This window comes from Haliaeetus albicilla, chromosome 2 (genome assembly GCF_947461875.1).
Source record: "Haliaeetus albicilla chromosome 2, bHalAlb1.1, whole genome shotgun sequence".
NCBI classification, from domain to species: domain Eukaryota; kingdom Metazoa; phylum Chordata; class Aves; order Accipitriformes; family Accipitridae; genus Haliaeetus; species Haliaeetus albicilla.
Window position 1 is genome coordinate 10583339 of NC_091484.1, and position 18487 is coordinate 10601825.

The 18487-nt window shown below is 42.3% G+C and overlaps 1 protein-coding gene across 2 annotated transcripts in view; it reads left to right on the forward strand.

Moving 5' to 3' along the window:
- Positions 1-18487, forward strand: part of PREX1 (phosphatidylinositol-3,4,5-trisphosphate dependent Rac exchange factor 1) — a 173343-nt gene that overhangs the window by 70270 nt on the left and 84586 nt on the right. For both annotated transcript variants that reach the window (XM_069805851.1, XM_069805844.1), the window contains exons 2-5: positions 716-787; positions 7872-7994; positions 14827-14931; positions 18336-18437. In XM_069805851.1, coding sequence (XP_069661952.1) covers positions 716-787; positions 7872-7994; positions 14827-14931; positions 18336-18437 — 402 coding nt within the window. The remainder of the gene's footprint in view (positions 1-715; positions 788-7871; positions 7995-14826; positions 14932-18335; positions 18438-18487) is intronic.

Here is an 18487-nt window from a genome sequence, read left to right on the forward strand (position 1 = left end):
TGAAGGCTGATATTCAGATCACTGTCCATTTGTATCCGGCCTGGAGCTTTTTATTGATTTGCCTGTTAAAGCCAAAGTTGTGCAGAGCTGAGGGAAGGGGAAACCTGGCCTAAGTGAAAAGTTCCAGCATTGTTTTGTCTGTTTTTAACCAAATGAAATACAGTGAACAGGATAATGTGTCCCAGGCGCTGTCTGGCAATTTCCTTTTCCCTTCCCCATGTATTGAGTCTGTTGAACTTGTCCATAACCCTAGCTCATAGCTCTGACATGCCTCAGCTCCAGCAACGTGAATGTCCTTTTGTCATTCTTTGCAGTCCTTTTTGCTGACATACATCTTGATGTGCGTCAGGCATGCTGCTTCCCGAAGTCAAAACAGCTGCATCTTAGAGAGAGGGGAAACCTTCAAAGAAAAAACAAACAGACCGTCACTGTAGTCTATTGGTAGTAACAGATAATTAAGTCTAAAAGTTTCAACAGAGGGAAGACATTTATTGCCAGGCAAAACCCAACAACATTGTAGGAAATGTCTTTTGTGTTGCCCTGAATTCAGCCCTGCCTGAGTCTAAGAACTGTGGTAGTGATTTGGTAAATGTTTACATTCTTTCAGTCTTAAAGGTAATCAGCCGCACTGTGTTGATGGGAACCTAGAGGATATAAGAGACTGAAATCAAACTGTATCAAGCCATTTGAACATAATCTTTTTTTATCTCTGCAGGCATTTCTTCACCGGATCCGCCAGAATGCTGTGGACAAAGCTGAGAAGTACATAACAGAGGAGAATGTTAAGGTATTTCTTCTATCTTTCTCATTTTCTTGATAGGGAAAATATGTAATGAAAGGCTAGATTCAGGGATACGAATATCAAATATCCTCATGTCATATTGATGCTTATTATTAAACTGGTTCCCTAAGGCAAAGAGGCTCATGTTGACAGTTTATCTGTCAATCTGTTTGCCCATTCGTATAGCTGTCATCTTGCAGCAATTTTTCATCCCACCGGCTAATTTCAGTAAAATTTGACAACAGTGTTGTCAGAGGTAATAACTTTTGGCAAGATTTGTGAAATGGTGGGTAGAGGATAGAGAGGCCTTTTCAGTGTTTTTGAGAGGAAAGGCAGGGAATGCACAGCCCTTGTCTATTTTGCTTGACAGTATTCAGTTAGTCAGTTTGCATCTGCTGTCTTCTACAAATCTAAAATTGATAGGGCTTATGACAAGGAGGCAGGAATATTCCTTTATGTTCTAGTGGGAAGGAATTTGGGTTCTTGTGGGAGCACTAAGTAACACGAGACCCTTGCATGAGGAGTTTCCTGAATGAATTTTGCACTGGAAAGAGATAAGGGACATAGAACACAGAGCTGTGAGGTACTAGCTTCTCTAGTGCCTATGGTCACAGGAGACCTTGTTCATTATTTCCATAAATACAAGCAACATTTTCTTAGAGTAATTTGGCAGTGCAGTTTGTTTGCCATTAGAGGCTTACTTATTGGGCTTGTGTTTGATACTGTAGCTCCTAAATCAGCAGAAACTTTGCCCTTTACACCTGTGGGAGCAGGGCATAGCAATAATAGGTATATCACACCAGCCAGCACTACTGCAGCTGGCATGTGTTTCCCCAGGGCTGGTTACTCCATTTCACATTCTAGTAGTATGTGAACGTGTAGAGATCCTAGCAGGGCTCTAGGCGCCATTTTTGCTATTCATTCTACAGGCTGGCAATACTGTAGTTTTGACTGACTGTCATCAGAAGGGGCTGATAGCTAGACTGCTTGGCAGCTTTGTGGAGCTAAGCCTCTTGCTGTCTTCAATTTTGCGAGTCCCCGCTCCTCAAAAACTCACCATCTAGAGTCTGAAGTAAGTTTGGGTGTGGCTGAAGAAAAAGTAGACAAGCGATTAGTGACAATAGATCTTGCGTGCAAAAAGTAAGCTCTGCATGAGAAGTAAACCTATGCAACTATTTGCCAATTTGATGAACAGGTGTAGATGTTGATGAAAGTTAATTATTTTATCATTATTCATATATCATCAAAATGAATATTAATTATGACTGCCACATAAACTAAAGTGGCTGGGGGAGGGGAGCCTCAATCTATCTCACTCCTACCAGTTTGATGCCAGTGCCAGCAATAGATGCCCAGAGCCTGGAAAGGGATCATAAGTCAGCAGGAGAGCACCTGAAGAGCAGCACAAAGATATTCCAGCCAGTAAATCAGCTTCATCGGGGCCCAACTTAAATGCCTCTATGCAAATGCACGTAGCATGGGGAATAAACAGGAGGAGTTAGAGGTTTGTGCATGCTTGCAGGGCTATGGTCTTATTGGCGTCACAGAGACGTGGTGGGATGGCTTTTATGACTGGAGTGTTGGCATGGAAGGATACAGACTCTTCAGGAAGGACAGGCAGGGGAGATGAGGACGGAGTGCCACCCTCTATGTCAGTGAGCAGCTGGAGTGCATGGAGCTCTGCCTGGGGATGGATAAGGAGCCAACCAAGAGCCTATGGGTCACGATTAAAGGGAGGGCAGGGACAGGTGACATTATAGTAGGGGTCTGCTACAGGCCACCCAACCAGGAAAAATGAGCAGATGAGGCCCACGTAGGAGCAACCTCATGTTCACAAGCCCGGCTCCTCATGGGGGACTTCAACCACCCCGATATCTGTTGGAGGGACAGCACAGCAGGGCATAAGCAATGCAGGACGTTCCTGGAATGTGTTGATGACAACTTCCTTCTCCAAGCGATGGAGGAGCCAATGAGGAGAGGTGCTATGCTGGACCTTGATCTCACCAACAAGGAGGGGCTGGTGGGGAATGTGAAGCTCAAGGACAGCCTTGGCTGCAGTGACCATGAAATGGTGGAGTTCAAGATCCTTAGAGCAGTGAGGAGGGTGCACAGCAAGCTCGCTACTCTGGACTTCAGGAGAGCAGAATTTGGCCTCTTCAGGGGTCTGCTTGGTAGAATAGCATGGGATACAGCCCTGGAGGGAAGAGGAAGTCCAAGAAAGCTGGTTAATATTCAAAGATCACCTCCTCCAAGCTCAGGAGCAATACATCCCAACAAAGAGGAAGTCAGGCAAAAATGCCAGGAGGCCTGCATGGATGAACAAGGAGCTCCTGGTCAAACCCACACACAGAAAGGAAGCCTACAGAGGGTGGAAGCAAGTACAGGTAGCCTGGGAGGAATACAGAGAAATTGTACAAGTAGCCAGGGATCAGGTTAGGAAAGCTAAAACCCTGATAGAGTTAAATCTGGCCAGGGATGTCAGGGGCAACAAGAAAAGCTTCTGTAGGTACGTCGGTGATAAAAGGAAGACTAGGGAAAATGTGGGCCCTCTCGAAGGAAACAGGAGACTTGATTACCTGGGATATGGAGAAAGCTGAGGTACTCAACAACTTTTTTGCCTCAGTCTTCACCAACAAGTGCTCCAGCCATACTGCCCAAGTCGCAGAAGGCAAAGGCAGAGACTTTTAAACAGGGAAAAAAGGAAGACCCAGGGAACTACAGGCCAGTCAGTCTCACTTCTGTGCCTGGCAAGATCATGTTGTGGATTCTCCTGGAAACTGTGCTAGGGCTCGTGGAAACTAAGGAGCTGATTGGTGACAGCCAACATGGCTTCACTAAGGGCAAATTGTGCCTGACAAATTTGGTGGCCTTCTATGACGGGGTTACAACGTTGGTGGATAAGGGAAGAGCAACGGACATCATCTACCTGGACTTGTGCAAAGCATTTGTCACTGTCCTGCACAACATCCTTGTCTCTAAATTGGAGAGACATGGATTTGATGGGTGGACCACTCAATGGATATGGAATTGGCTGGATGGTCGCACTGAAAGAGTTGCGGTCAATGGCTCAATGTCCAAGTGGAGACCAGTGACGAGTGGTGTTCCTCAGAGGTTGGTATGGAGACCGGGGCTGTTGAACATCTTTGTCAGCGACATGGACAGTGGGATTGAGTGCACCCTCAGCAAGTTTGCTGATGACACCAAGCTGTGTGGTGTGGTCAACATGCTGGAGGGAAGGGATGCCATCCAGAGGGACCTTGACAGGCTTGAGAGGTGGGCCCGTGTGAACCTCATGAAGTTCAGTGAGGCCAAGTGCAAGGTCCTGCACATGGGTCGGGGCAATCCCAAGCACAAATACAGGCTGGGTGATGAGTGGATTGAGAGCAGCCCTGAGGAGAAGAACTTGGGTTTATTAGTGGATGAAAAATGGAATATGAGCCAGCAATGTGCACTAGCAGCCCAGAAAGCCAGCTGCATCCTGGGCTATATCAAAAGAAGCGTAACCAGCAGGTTGAAGAAGGTGATTGTACCCCTCTACTCGGCTCTCATGAGACCCCACCTGCTGTACTGTGTTCAACTCTGGGGCCCCCAACATAAGAAGGACCTGTTGGAGTGAGTCCAGAGGAGGCACACCAAGATGATCAGAGGGCTGGAGCACCTCTCCTATGAGAGAGTTGGGGTTGTTCAGCCTGGAGAAGAGAAGGCTCCAGGGAGGACCTTATAGCAGCCTTCCGGTACCTAAAGGGGGCCTACAGGAAAGATGGGGAGGGACTCTTTATCAGGGAGTGAGTGTAGTGATAGGATGAGGAGTAACAGTTTTAAACTGAAAGAGTGTAGATTTAGATTAGATATTAGGAAAAAATTCTTTACTGTGAGGGTGGTGAGACGCTGGAACAGGTTGCCCAGAGAAGGTGTGGGCGCCCCCTCCCTGGAAGTGTTCAAGGCCAGGTTGGATGGGGCTTTGAGCAACCTGGGCTCATGGAAGGTGTCCCTGCCTGTGGCGGGGGAGTTGGAACTTGGTATCTTTAAGGTCCTTTTCAACCCAAACTGTTCTATGATTCTGTAATCAGATGCAGTGCCCACAAAGCCTGTGCAGAAGAATCTGTATTTTCTCTGCTGATTTAAATGTATTTGTATTTGAAGTTTCATCACACTCCTCTGGGGAAGTACCACTTCATTTTTATGTCATTTTGAAGCGCCTGGGGGGTCTTTCTGAGGCCACTGTGAGACCTCATTTATTCTTATTATTACAATACCCAGCTTTCAATAACAGAGCTTCTCTTCAGTAATAAAGGGCCTATACCTTTTGCTGGTGAAGTAGAAAGTAGAATCACAAAGGCACAGTTTTCCTGATCACAGTCAATATTATCTCCCCCTCCTCCCCCCCCCCTTTCCTCCCACCCCAAATAATGTCATTGTCTTTCCTGCAGTGGAAAGATATTTGTTCTTCCTTTCCCTCTCCTTTTTCCCTCCTTGCTGGTAGAGGCAGGACAAGCAAGGCGGTGTTGGGACTTCTGATAACCCTGCCTGCTATTGTTATGTATCTTGAATCATCTGAGAGCTCTTAGGTAGCTGGCAGCAGCAAAGATGGTAGCAGAGACTGTATAAATGGTTTGGCAGCTTATGTAAGGAGAAGCCTGTCTCTTCCTCTCTTCATGCAGCAGAAATATCTAGAGGAAAATACAGGGTATTCTGGCAGACACTCACCTCTGAGCAAAAGGAGAAAGAGCTTTTTAGGATAATTTGGGTTATTGCTCCCAGTATTATTTTTACAGGTTTCTCCTACAGCTGGTGCTAAGCACAGGAGATTTCAGTAATCTTTGGCCACTGTATCCCCTTCCAGAAAGGCTACATTGAGTCCTGTGCCAGGCGCAGATTTTACAAGTACTCCAGTGACTAACAGCTGCAGCAACATCATAAAAAAATGTTTTTAGTTTATTTGCTGCCTCATGTGGGAATAACTATTGATATGTTAGTACTATGCTACATTCACAGCAGGGCACTGATGTCATTTTACTGATACAGTAGATTGAAGGCAGTACAACTTGAGGGCGTACGGAAGCTGCCAGACATATATCCTCACATGAGGTTTATAAGTGGTAACTGTGTATTAGATACAGAAGCACATGCAGTTAAGGTCTCTCTGCTGCCTTGATTTTCAAGTGACTCTTCTTATCTGCGAATTCTGCTGCAAGCAGAGCTCTACTGACCACCACGGAATTCATTAGATTACACAGATATTCCTTGGATGAAAAAATACCCCCCGAAGACTGCTCCTGAAGGATAAAATCATCCCTGACAGATGTTTTCCTCTTCCTTGTTAATCCCCTTTTGGCACAGCTTCTGGCAAAGACAGAGGCTACTGTGTCATCACATCAGTTTCAGCCATGTGACAGAACCATTGTAGGCTCTGCTCGAATTAGCATGGGAAGTTTTCTGGAAGCAACCAAATGGTCCTAGCTCCCTGTCCTTTATTTTGGTTCAGAGCCCATCAGTGCAAATTCGGTGTGTTGGAATCTTTTAGTTTATTCTGAGCTAGAAAGGAGCTATGAGGCACAAGTATGCATTAATGATGGTTCATACTACCGTATCTCGATATTGCTGAAGTGAGAAGGGAGCAAAAACAAGGGATGCAACAGGCTCTGCTCTGCACTTGCAGCCAGCTTGCAGGAGTTGTTTGAGAGAAATACTCTGCCCATCCTTCAGTAACGGAAGGTGTAAAGTTGAACCTAGGTACATGCAGAGGGGAAGGCTCCTTGAATTCCTGATCTTGTCTACCCCTGCAAAACCAGAGAGAAACTGGTTTTAAACCAGGAATTCAGGTTTCATTCCTATCTTTAATGATTGGACTTAATTTACAGATTATTGTTTTTCTGAATTACTGCCACATCACCAGCCGCCAGGCTGAATCAGTGTCTCATCTGGTGAATAAATTCCACTGCATGAAGCTGAAAAGCCTAGTGTTACGATAAGGTGCTTTGGGAAGTGTTGGAAGATGTTAGGCTCAATCACTTCTCACACCAAACTCCAGGAAGATGAAGGCTGGCTCTGTCAGGCTGCATGCTTTGGGGTTCAGAGGAGTGTCTCCCACTCCCTGTGCAAGACCTGGGAGGCTGCTTCCAATGTGAAAGCTGGTTTGACTGCACTGCAGATCTTCTCTTTGCAAGTTGCATGGTTAAAGCAAAGTGATAGAAAATGTTGTCTGCAATATGTATGTCACTGCAGACTCCAGGATTTACTCTGTCCATTCAGGCTTTCCTTCAGTGGCTGTCAATACTGATGGCCGTGTCACCAGGGATCAGGACTTGTACCCTTGTGTAGGTAGCATTCCATCTCCTATATGTGTATTCACACTTTCTTCTCATATTTTGTATGAAGATGATTAAGACTTATAAAGCTTATGTGTTTACAGCAGCTATCGCCCTGGCAGTTTATTCCCCTTAGCACATGTATATTCAAATCACTAGGGATCATTTAGCTGTGAGGTTGCACAATTACCTTTTAGTACACATCTAAACTAGGGACTTCTATCCCATTACATATGCCTTTTAGAACCACTGAGCTTGGTGAAGGGGAACTCTAATATGCTGCTCTTGTTGTTTGCAAGCATTTTACACTATTCTGTTCTCCTGTCAGTGAAATGCTAGATCCCATGTGGCAGGGATTTGATCTGTTATTTACAGGTACATCTTTGTGTGTGATAGCTTCAAGTCCCTTTCTTCCAGAAAGTGATTTCTAATGCATGGCAATGAAAGGCAAACTTCCTCCTTCTATCTCCTGCAAATTGAATTTGGTCCTTGTGATTCCATTCACCTGCTTGGTCTAATAGGAAATCTTCTCTGGACTTGAAAGAGGTTGTTCACATTCATCGTGCTCAGGTATCTGGAAAGATAACCTTCATTTACAGCAGGTACTTTAGTAGCAATAAAGATTTCCATAGGGGGCCAGGAAGGGGGCAAATACAGTGTAATTTATTCTGTCTGTGTTTTAGATCCTATCAGGGTAAGTCTAGAGCCACAATATTTTATATTTTAACAAAACACCCTCAGATATATTAACAGCTAGCAATGTTTTTCTCTTTATATTTCAGATTTTATTTTCTAACATTGAAGACATTCTTGGTGTTCACAAGGAGTTCCTGGCTGCCCTGGAATTTTGTTTACAACCAGAACCTCAGTCTCAGCATGAACTAGGAAATGTTTTCTTAAAATTTGTAAGTACAATGACTTAACGCTATCTGAAAATGCAGCTTCCTGTTGTAAGCTCCCATGCCATTAGGTATCCCTAATCTCTAAGGCTTGTGGCAATACTATGACAATGTGCGTCTTGTATGAAAGTTGTAGGTAGGGTGGGAAAAAACTTGTGAATGAGGTTAGAACAATGGAAACCACATCAAACTCAGCTTAAACAACAAGGTATTTTTAGAAACTCTTCCTTTTCCCATTGAATATTTTTTTTCCTTTTTTTCTCACCCAGCTGATCACATTTTATTGCTGAGAATTTGTCTGCTTTGGTTCCAAATGTTTCAAAAAAGCAGCACAGTTTCAAGTAAATGAATAATTTGTGTGTGTATTGTAAAATTTAAAAAAAATTTTACCCACAAAGATCAAAGATAGAAGTTTAAAACAAAGGACAATACCTCATTTACAGTAGTTAGTGTCTGCATATGTTTATCCTTCAGTAAATGAAAGGTAGTGGGAGATGGCTTATCTTGCTGAAATGCAGCACAAGTTACAACACGCAGCCTTTTACCGTGAAATAAACAAGTACCTGCATTCTGTAGCTCAAAAGTAAATAAAACTTGGCTTTTGGACTCATAATGCTAGCTCAAGAATGCCAGAGATACAAAATGTGAGGTAGTCATGATACAAATTCACTCTGCCAGTTCCAAGTTGTTTAGAACATTTTGACGAGTTACTTTTGTGTCATCTGACTTTATGCCTGATAGCTGTATTATTTGTTCTCCTACTACATCCATAAAATGATCACATGTGCCAGTCTGATTCAGTCAGATTGGTATTGCTGGGTGATCCAGGAAAGCACAGATGCATACTGAGGATCGCACAATTGCAGCTTAGGATCCTACCGTTGCTTCTCTCATTGTAATTTGTTTCTTGTACTGTGAAATTCTTCTCGTGCTAGATTTTTGTTTTGTTTTTAACTTGGCCTGATTTTCAGTCATGTATGTGTGCCATCCTCAACTAATATGTATATAGAGCATACTGTATATGCAAGATCAGTTATTCTATACACCTAGTTACAAGCTGGACTAATTTAAATGCAAAGTTACCTAATTTACATGTGTAATAATTTGAAGTTGCACATTTTTTTCAGTTGGAGGAGCCCCCCTGAGATGTTTGAATATTAGAAAGCATGTCCATAATAGCCATTTCTTCAAATTCTTATTAACTGCCTTAAGCCACAGGCCAACTTCCTATCAAAAAATGTTCTATTATGCTTTCATAATCAAAATTCATGCTTTCACAGTTCATCAGGTTTGAGTGCACAGCAATTATACAGCCATTCATTACTCAGAGTTTTACCAATTACCCCCCTTTTTAAATTTTTATTTATGCTGTGACAATTATTAAAATAGTGTTGCTAAATGTTATATTGAGACCATGCCCCAGAATTGTATCAGATGTGAGGACTGCCTGTCAGCTGCTGAAAAACATACTGATGTACTTAGTTAAAGCCTTGAATACCCACTAGAATCATTGCCTACTAACAAGATGTGCTCTACTAATATATTAGTATTCATTAGCAAGGGTATCAAAATTAGAGGGCTTTTGAGTGATGCTGTCAAATTGTCTACTGTGTTTCAGAGTGGCGCTGAATAACCAGAAATGTTAACATCCTGTTATTTGACCAAATTCAAGCCTGGTATATGTAGTCATTGATAGTGTTTTCTAGTATATGAACATATAATTTTGTAACTTTATTACTGTTAAATTTAATAATTATGTAATGTTCGTTATTTATCAAGTATGGAACAATACAGGAATTATGAAACTGTAATGCAAAGGGATGAGTGCTGGTGAGAAGTTGTCTTCTGATAGAGGCAGTTTGACAGAGATCAGCTTACATTGCTGTCTGTGGAGTGCATTGCAAATAATGTGTACATCAACTGTTTCATGATCCCCTAGGGAAAAAGCAGCTTATGCAGAAGGAAGTAAAACATATATTTGATTCAGAATATATAGAAAAAGCTGGTCTCCTCCATAATTACCTTAAGGAAATGCAGGAATACCATTAGGAGCATTGTGGTACCTCAAGTCTGAGTAAGCAACAGTCAACAGAATACTATCAAGAAAGGAAGAAATAATCTGTCCCTGCATGCAGATTGTGCCTAGGTTTTAGAAGACAAGCTTCACTATGGGTGTTTGGGAGCGAGGAATTTGTGATTTGCGCTCTGTCACAGTAAAGGCTTCCGTAGTGAGTATCCCTCAAGTGACAGGGAGATGCCAGTGGTAACTGTGGTTCAGAGTGAGTCTTCGGTTCCTTTCTGCTCAGGCTTCCAAAGCTCCATTTCCCTAATCAGGGCTATTCTGATGAAGCAGAGGCATTCATAAAAAAAACCCTGTGCCTCAGAAACAGTACTCCTAAAGGTGTTTCCATGGTGCTGAAAGCAGGGTTTTTTTAAATGGTGTACAGTATTTTGGCACCACAAGAAGCCCTTGCAGCACACTTGAGGTTTTCCAGAGAAAAACTGAGCTGTTCTCTTCCAGTAATGCACTCCTGCAACATGGCTGAAGAGCTTTCAGAATGCATGTTGTTAGCCAGTTTACCTAGGAAGAACATGGGAAACGTATGTCTTTAGTCTTTCATTTTGGGTAAGGTTCTCTTGGTTTTGCAATGCGCTTGGAATAAGTGCTAAGAAGAACACCCTCAGTGCTGCTTTTTCATTATCATCAAGCCACGGTGTATCCTCAGGGGAGTTTGCAGGGGGGAAGTGACATAAGGCCTGTGAATCTTGAATGTATCAGTGTATCTGCTATCATGATCACCTGGTGAGGTCATTCTTAGTCCTGATTATGAACCCAGTCCTTGTCAGCAGCCAGATGTTAGCACAGGTGCTTTTCTTCAGAAACTCAATGTTAAAAATACTCATAATTTTGGTGAATAGCTTGAGAATTCTTGAAGCACTGATTTTTCCAGACACTGCATTTCTTAGTGGTGCATGTTTTCTCTAAGTTTCCTTGAATCATATATCCTTGATAGAGATCCCCAGATTCCCCATCTGGAGTTCCACCAGACTGCAGTGTTTGGGTTCTGTTCATGAGATCTACGTATCCTAAATTTCCTCTGATCTATGTAGGCCTTACTCTTTTCCTGGTTCACTTTGGCCTAGAAGAGCCTCACTTAACAACAGTTCACCAATCTTCAGAAACAAGGCACCGCTTTTAGTTGTTATGAGCCTCTAGGGTAGGAGTTGATCCATTTATAATAATGCTAGGGCATTCTCCCCTGGATCTCCAGATCAGGAGGATTTAGATCTTGAGTAACAACTGAAGCAAGCAAGCAAGCAGATTTTGCAAGGGTTCCGAAAGAGCAATCATTGCATGTTGACTTTTTGAAGTATTTTAACAGATGATGAAATGCACTTGCTCTGATATTCAGGTGTGAAAAATTGTTTTACTTCAGATAGATATTGTTTGCCCTAGTGTACTCCATTTGATCAGATGATCATGAGAAGTTCATTGTCCAAGGCAAGGTGCTAGAATTTGTTCTTGAATTGTAGTTCAGTATGACCATAACAGACAGTAAAGAACATACTTAAACATGCATTCAAAATCAAATCTGCAGCCTTAAACAAAATGGCATGTAGAACAAGTCTTTAACATCAAAGAGAGCATATATACCAAACCTGGAAAAATCACACCTCATCAGCGTAGGCTCTTGCGCAGATCATGAAAATGTACGGCTGCCTGCAGAGCAGAAGGGCAGAGAATTGACAGATGCTTCATTTCTGATATTGCCATATTGCTAGAGGTTTGGTGATGTAATAGCTAGAAACTTGTTCAAGGGAAACAAGTTTTCTTCTCATTTTTAGGACTCACTCATCACTGATGAGTGATCACCTTTACTGTCTAAGTCATCAGGGATCTTGTTTTGTTGAGAATTACATCTTCTGTTTTGTTTAGGTTTTTCATGTTGACAAAATTGGTTTCAGCCTGCTTTGAAACAAGAAAATGCCATGCCTTGTTAAAAATATGTCCAAATAAAATTGTTACAATTTTCCAAATGTCTTATTTGCTTTTTCTAGTCAAAACTATTTTCAAATTTGCACTAATTTGTGGGCAGTTGTAATGGACCCAAAATAACATATTGGGAGAATAAACTATTGGTTAAAGATTTATTTTAACCAAACTAAGAACAGTATAGACTTATTTCTGTCACCAAAATCAGAAGGTCTAGCTGTGTATCCAGCAGATTTGCTGAGTAAGAAGGTGCCATTTTTATGTGGTCACATCTCTGACCATAATTGCACTTTAATATAGAGTAACTGCAGGTTCAGAATTCCTGGGCTAACATCTGTAATTATGTAACTGATAATTTCCTCACCAGGGGATGGGAGAGTCCAGGACTGAATGTCACCCAGAGAGGAAATTAAACACTTCAGACACTGAGTAATTTAAAGCATAGTTCTCATATTTGTGGGTCTCATGCATGAGGGACAGCTGGAAAAGACTTGATGAAAGCACTCTGGTGTGTGTATAATTATTGTATTGGCTTGAGCTTTAGCAAAGGGATTTTGTCATGATCTAAATATAGCCTCCCAAAACTCCAGGCACTCAAAGCTGCAGTCAGAAACCTGAGCAATGACATTTTGTGTGCATTGATGTAACGGATGCTGTTGTGTTAATAGTTACTATTTTTAGTTTCAAGCATGCTGCTTGTGTGCATCCAGGGGGTTGAGGAGAGGTGAGAGGAGGAGATGTCTTCTCATTCTGTAACTCTCCAGTTTTTATGGTTGCATATAATCCCATGCCTCTCAATTGTCTCTTTTCTATTGTGCTGTGCACCCAGCCCTGCCTTTTCCTGCATCTGGTGGTCAGAAGCCTTTGTTTCTTTTCAGCTTCCCGGTATTAAACTCCAGTACTAATATGAACAGCTGTAGATGAAGGATAAAAGTCTCAAACATGTGCATTCCAGCTCTTTGCACCATACTCTTGGTGGCTGTTTTATTTGCTTTGTACCATTGTTGTGTTTGGACATCCATCTATTTATTTTCAACTCTTCCTTTGGAAGTACAAGGAGGGAAAAAAAATTCATCAGATTAGTGATAAACCAAACCCAGAAGCATTTTACAGTGTCTGAGCATGTACATCTAGACATTGAGCATCTGACCAGAATGTCAAATTCTCCTAAACTAATATTAACACAATTTCTTTTCCATGTGACAATAATGAAGGGAATGCCCAGTGCGTGCAGCTGTATTCCCATGGATTCATGTTACTTAACTCCTTCAGTTGGCAGTAATTTTTTGTCTGGATCACTATGAGCTGTCTTGAAAGTAGCTAGATGCTGCAGATATCTTCAGCTAACACAGGAAGCTCTACATTTCTGAAGAGTGCTAGGAGTCCCATCAAAACTCAAAAAAAGTTAACTTCCTAGTTCTGGGGAGATTAAAAGGTTCAGATAGAATGTTTTCAGGCCAGGATCCTGAACAGAAAATGAATGATTTGAATGCCACAACAAACTCTGGAGAGTGTTGTCTACATGGCATGGTGCCCTGAGATGCCAGCTCTGGAAGGCCTTGCATATTACCTCTGGCCGAGTGCCACGCTAATGCATCTAAATTACTTTTGATACGCAAAGTAGCTTGTCAGATTACCTCTGCATGGCACTGCATTGTGGCATAGAAGCTGACCTGAACCAGGAAAGAAACTACTATTGTGAGAAGCACCCAAAAAATGACGAGTCTTTTTGGCTTCTGAATCATTTAACCTGACTAAAGCCTAATACAGTCTCTCAACCCCACTTTTATTCCAGTGAGTGCAATACTGGAATCTCATAACATAGCTGCTGGAAGTTCAGCCCTTCCCAACAGCCTTGAAAGGATCAACTTGCTCCTTGCCTGATCTGCTCAGGCATGGAAATAGTTGTTACTGCTGCTTTTGTGAATCTTTTCAGTGTTTCCAGATATCTGATGTTTGCAATGGATTCAGCATCTCTGATAATTTTAGTTAGAAGTTGCACTATCTTTGGTTCTGGATATCAGTAAAGCAGAACTTGGTGCTGCCAGCTGACCCTTGTTTCTTAACGGGGGATTTCATTCCACTGCATGTGCTGGTGGGTGTGACATGTTCCAGTGTAAGTACCTCTATCTAGTTGTGAAGCTGCCTTTCCCTTCCTTTAATTTCTGTAATATGTTGGTTATTTTGTGTGTATTTGATGAAATTCTTCCATTTAGGGAAACTGTTATGGACAGCCGACCCACTGTTCAGTGTTGCATTGAAATAGTGAAGTCTGCTGTTTCAGAACAAAAAGTGAACAAGCCAATTCACTGGGGTTCCCCCTCAGCCCTGAAAGGCAGGGGATTTCCAGCTGGTTGCTTTGTGTTACAGTTCCCCTCCAGATCTCTGAGCTTCTTCCAGGCCTTGGTTCTTCACAGCCACCTCTGTTCCTTCCTCCTGCAGGAGTGGTCAGTACAGCTCAGAAATGTCAGCCTCCTTGCTCCTGCCTTTAGTCTGCTTCTGGCTACTCTGCTGGAATATTCTGACACACATGCAAGTGTCCCTGAAATAGCAAAATCCATTCTTTCAGCAAAGAATATATTATTTCAATGATGCATTAAGAGGAAAAGTGCTGGAAGTCTCTGTGCTCAGAAAGCTGATGTTAACTTGCAATAGAGTAAGTCAGGAATTAGTGGAACGCTTCTTTACATTATTCACATTAGTGTGTCATGCACTTCATGTATACTGCAACCCTAATGCCACTCTGAGTGCACACCCCTTTGTAAAGAATTTTGTATCAGACTGTGACGAAATAGTCACTCCAGTTTTGTCTGAGTCAATAAGTTACTTTGTTTTTCCTTGCAGAAAGACAAATTCTTTGTGTACGAGGAGTACTGTAGCAACCACGAGAAAGCACTCAGACTGCTGATGGAATTGAACAAGATCCCAACAGTGAGAACATTCCTCCTGGTAAGTACCGTCTCTAGCACTCTTGACTTAATGATCTGACTTTGCACTGTACTCATAATAACCCATGGTATCCCAGGAATGCCAGGCATTTTGCAGGCATTACCCATTCCAGGTATGCAGCACTCAGGATGGATAGGTATTGAAATCACTGATGAGTTCAGGCACAGAAGTAAGCACAGCTCTGGTATGAGTGATTTCAGTGGAAACAGGGAAGATTTTTTTTTTTTTTTTCTCCCCAAAAGAAGCAACAGAAAATTTGAGCAAAGATTGTGAAAGGAGTAATGCATTAAGTCAGCAGCAGGGCTGTGACTAGTTCCCAGTGGACCTGATTCCCTGCTCAGTTCTCTGACCAATTCACCATCTGCAGACCCACCAGAAAAATGTGGCCCGCTTCTGACACCCGTTTTCCCATGAGTCCAGTTGTGGGCAAGAAATGTAGTCTGGATGACCTGTTTTGACTGTGTCATTGCTGCTTGTATCAAAAATGATCTAACTCCCCATCCAATCCATGTTGTATTAGCATCCATGTTGGGAGGGACGGTGGCATACAGCCTTCAAATGCCTCTATAGAGGCAGGGCTGGGAGGAGAAACAACCGGTAGACAGTGCCTTCTGCCCAATATTCCTTATTTTTCTTTCTTTTCTTGGATGTTTCTCCACTTAGCCTTCACCTCAATTCTTCTTGATTTTTGGATGTCTTGTTTCCCTGGCCATGGATGAATGGCATTTGGAATGGGGCTGGCATGTAGGTGAGGGACTAGTTCAGCACATTAGCTTTTTTCCTTAGTAAATGCTATGAGGTAAAAGAAAGGCTGTCTTTTTGCAAAGGACCTGCCCTTCCTTCTGCTCTTCTTTCTGCTCTTCTTTTCTGCCAAAGGTCTGCTCTTTCCCAATATAGTACAGCAAAAGAAAACTTCTGCATAACTGTCTGTCACAGGCAGGGCCAGAACATTCTTTTAGCCACAAAATATAGGCCTCAGAGGGAGCAGCAGGGACAAGCACTCATGCTATTGGGTAGTCAGAATCTCTTTGTCATGTCTGAGTTTTAATGAACCTTGTTAAACCATTAGTTTGAGTCACCAAATGACCCTTTCCTTGTTCGTGAGTTCCTCTGGGTGCTTCTGTTGAGGGAAACTAATGAGAAAGAGGAGAGACAAAAGTGCTGTAAACACCATCTTTCCCCACATTCAGAGTGTTCTCGACTTCCACTGGATTGGCAAAAGCCTCCTGCCTCTGTGTTACCGGCAGCAGCTGGCAAACTGATTACAAGGCACGTAAAAGATGTCACACTGTCTGCTGTGGCTTGCTACACCACCTGAATCCAAGAGACTCTTAAAATAGCAGTAAATATGGGAGGAGAGGCTACGCTGAAGTATCTACTTTGTTGTGGCTGCTGTAATTTCTTCCAGGCCTCCCTTCTTTTCTCCACTGCCTCCTAAAGCCAATGCTATAATGCCACCATGCAGCGAAAGCTGCATTAAAATACAAAGCTTTGCTTGTGAGGATAGATTTGGCCTGATTGCCCCCTCACAGCTGCTGAAATATAGAATGTGGGAATGTGTTTGAAAAATCAGTAAGTGTTAAAGGGCAGTTTTGAGCCGAGAGCTAGAGAGAGGGCTGAAAGAAGAGATGGGAAGGACTGAATCACTCGAGACTTGGAAAATTGGACAGGGAGTATTGTGAGCTGGTAGCCAATGCCACAGATCTAGAATAGCCTGGGGAAGGGTTATTTTACAGATGACTGTCTGTAAAAATACCAGTTAGGACTAATGAGATTTATGTATGATGTCTGTGAACATTCCTTTAAGAGGAGGATTGTTGAACTACAGCCAAAAACCCACTAAATATCATTGTGTCTGAGCCACAGAACACATTTCACAGGGGAAAATGTTATCAGTGATGCCCCAAAGCAAGCACATCTTGGCTGAACTGAATTTAAACTTCAGCTTCTGTTGACAGGACAGGTTTGCAACTGGGACGATTTTGAAGCAGAGTTGTCCAGATTCATGGTCAAACATAGGAATGTAGACTAGTTTATCTGAAATAGATTTGAAGTCCTTCTGAGTCCACTACCTGTGTCTGGCAGCAGCCAATAACAGTGTCTTCAGGGAAATGTATAAAAAGCTTACAGTAGGTCAGTATTTGTTTATCATAGAGATTACAGATTATTGTGACAAAATAAGGACAGGTCAAGGACTGTAGATTTTTTTTTTTTTCATGACATACCCAATTCTTATACTCCCCTTCCATGTCAATCCTGAGAAATTAATTTCCATGATCTACTGAGAAGTTGAGCATCACTTGTTTTGAGCTAGTGTGCGCAAATTTATCTGTGAAATTATTCTTCTGGAATGCACGCGTTCCCCCCCCCCCCCCCCCCAATTTGTGTGAAGTCATTGTGTGAGTGTTGCAAGTGTTGATAAGTTGTTGCTTCTGTTCCTCAACCTAAAATCTATTTGGAATTTGGACTTGGATTTCTTTGGTGTATTGGTCCAATACTTGTTCCCTTCCTTACTGTGTTTAAACAATACTGGGAGAGTAGTAGTTTTTTCTAGGTAGAGAAATGCCCTTCACCTTCTTTCTATTTGGAAGTCACAGAGCTTCACAAAATTAATGCGGAGGGCCCCCCAACCTTTTTTTTTTTTTTTTTTAAGAGCATCTGAATTAATGAAACCTGATGTCCTTAAATTTCATTGCCTCTTGTACCTCCTGCCTACAAGGTAGCCTTGCCTGCATGTCCCATAGCTTTTTTTGGGGGGGCAAGCAGCAACATGTGCTGTGATTGGTTGAGAGCTATGTGTCTACTCGTTAGCCAGCCAGTGCACCCATGCTGTTTGTCCAGCTGTGCTTAGACATAATGTTTTGCCAGAGAATTGGTGGATGTGATGCAGATGACTCATTTATTTCAATTCCACTTTGATTTCCTTCAGACATAAGGATTGGACTAGAGTTAGTTACATGATTACCAGTCAGTAGGCTTTATTTTAGCCTTCAAGAGTTTTCTGGACCAACAGCGCAAATTTTGCATAGTGAACGAAGACAAATGGCTGTATCAATTGTGGGGGTAGGCTGGATTGCTTTAAATAATGGTACATCTAGGTTAGCTGAGTGTCATTGTATTGTTACAACATTTTTTTGAGTCACCAGCTGTATAATATTTCTCTGGGAAGATACCTTTCTACATAGCCACTGTTATCCACAGCATGTTTTCTTTTGCTGATGCACGAAGAACTTTGCAGGCTTGATGGCTGTATTTCAGTGGTGAATGAAGTCCCATTTCCTGTATCTTAGGTGTGGCAAAGAGCTTTCTGACTGTAATACGTGTTATAGGAATACAAAATCACGTCAAAGAGCATCTGAAAGCTTTGTGTTTGAGGTAACATTGGTTTCCTTTTTTGATTATAGGGCTGCATGCTTTTGGGAGGCAGAAAGACGACAGACATTCCACTAGAGGGTTATCTGCTGACTCCAATTCAGAGAATTTGCAAATATCCACTTCTGCTTAAGGTAAACCAAAGAAAGTATTTCTCCAGATGGTCGTTTTATTCTTCAAGTGA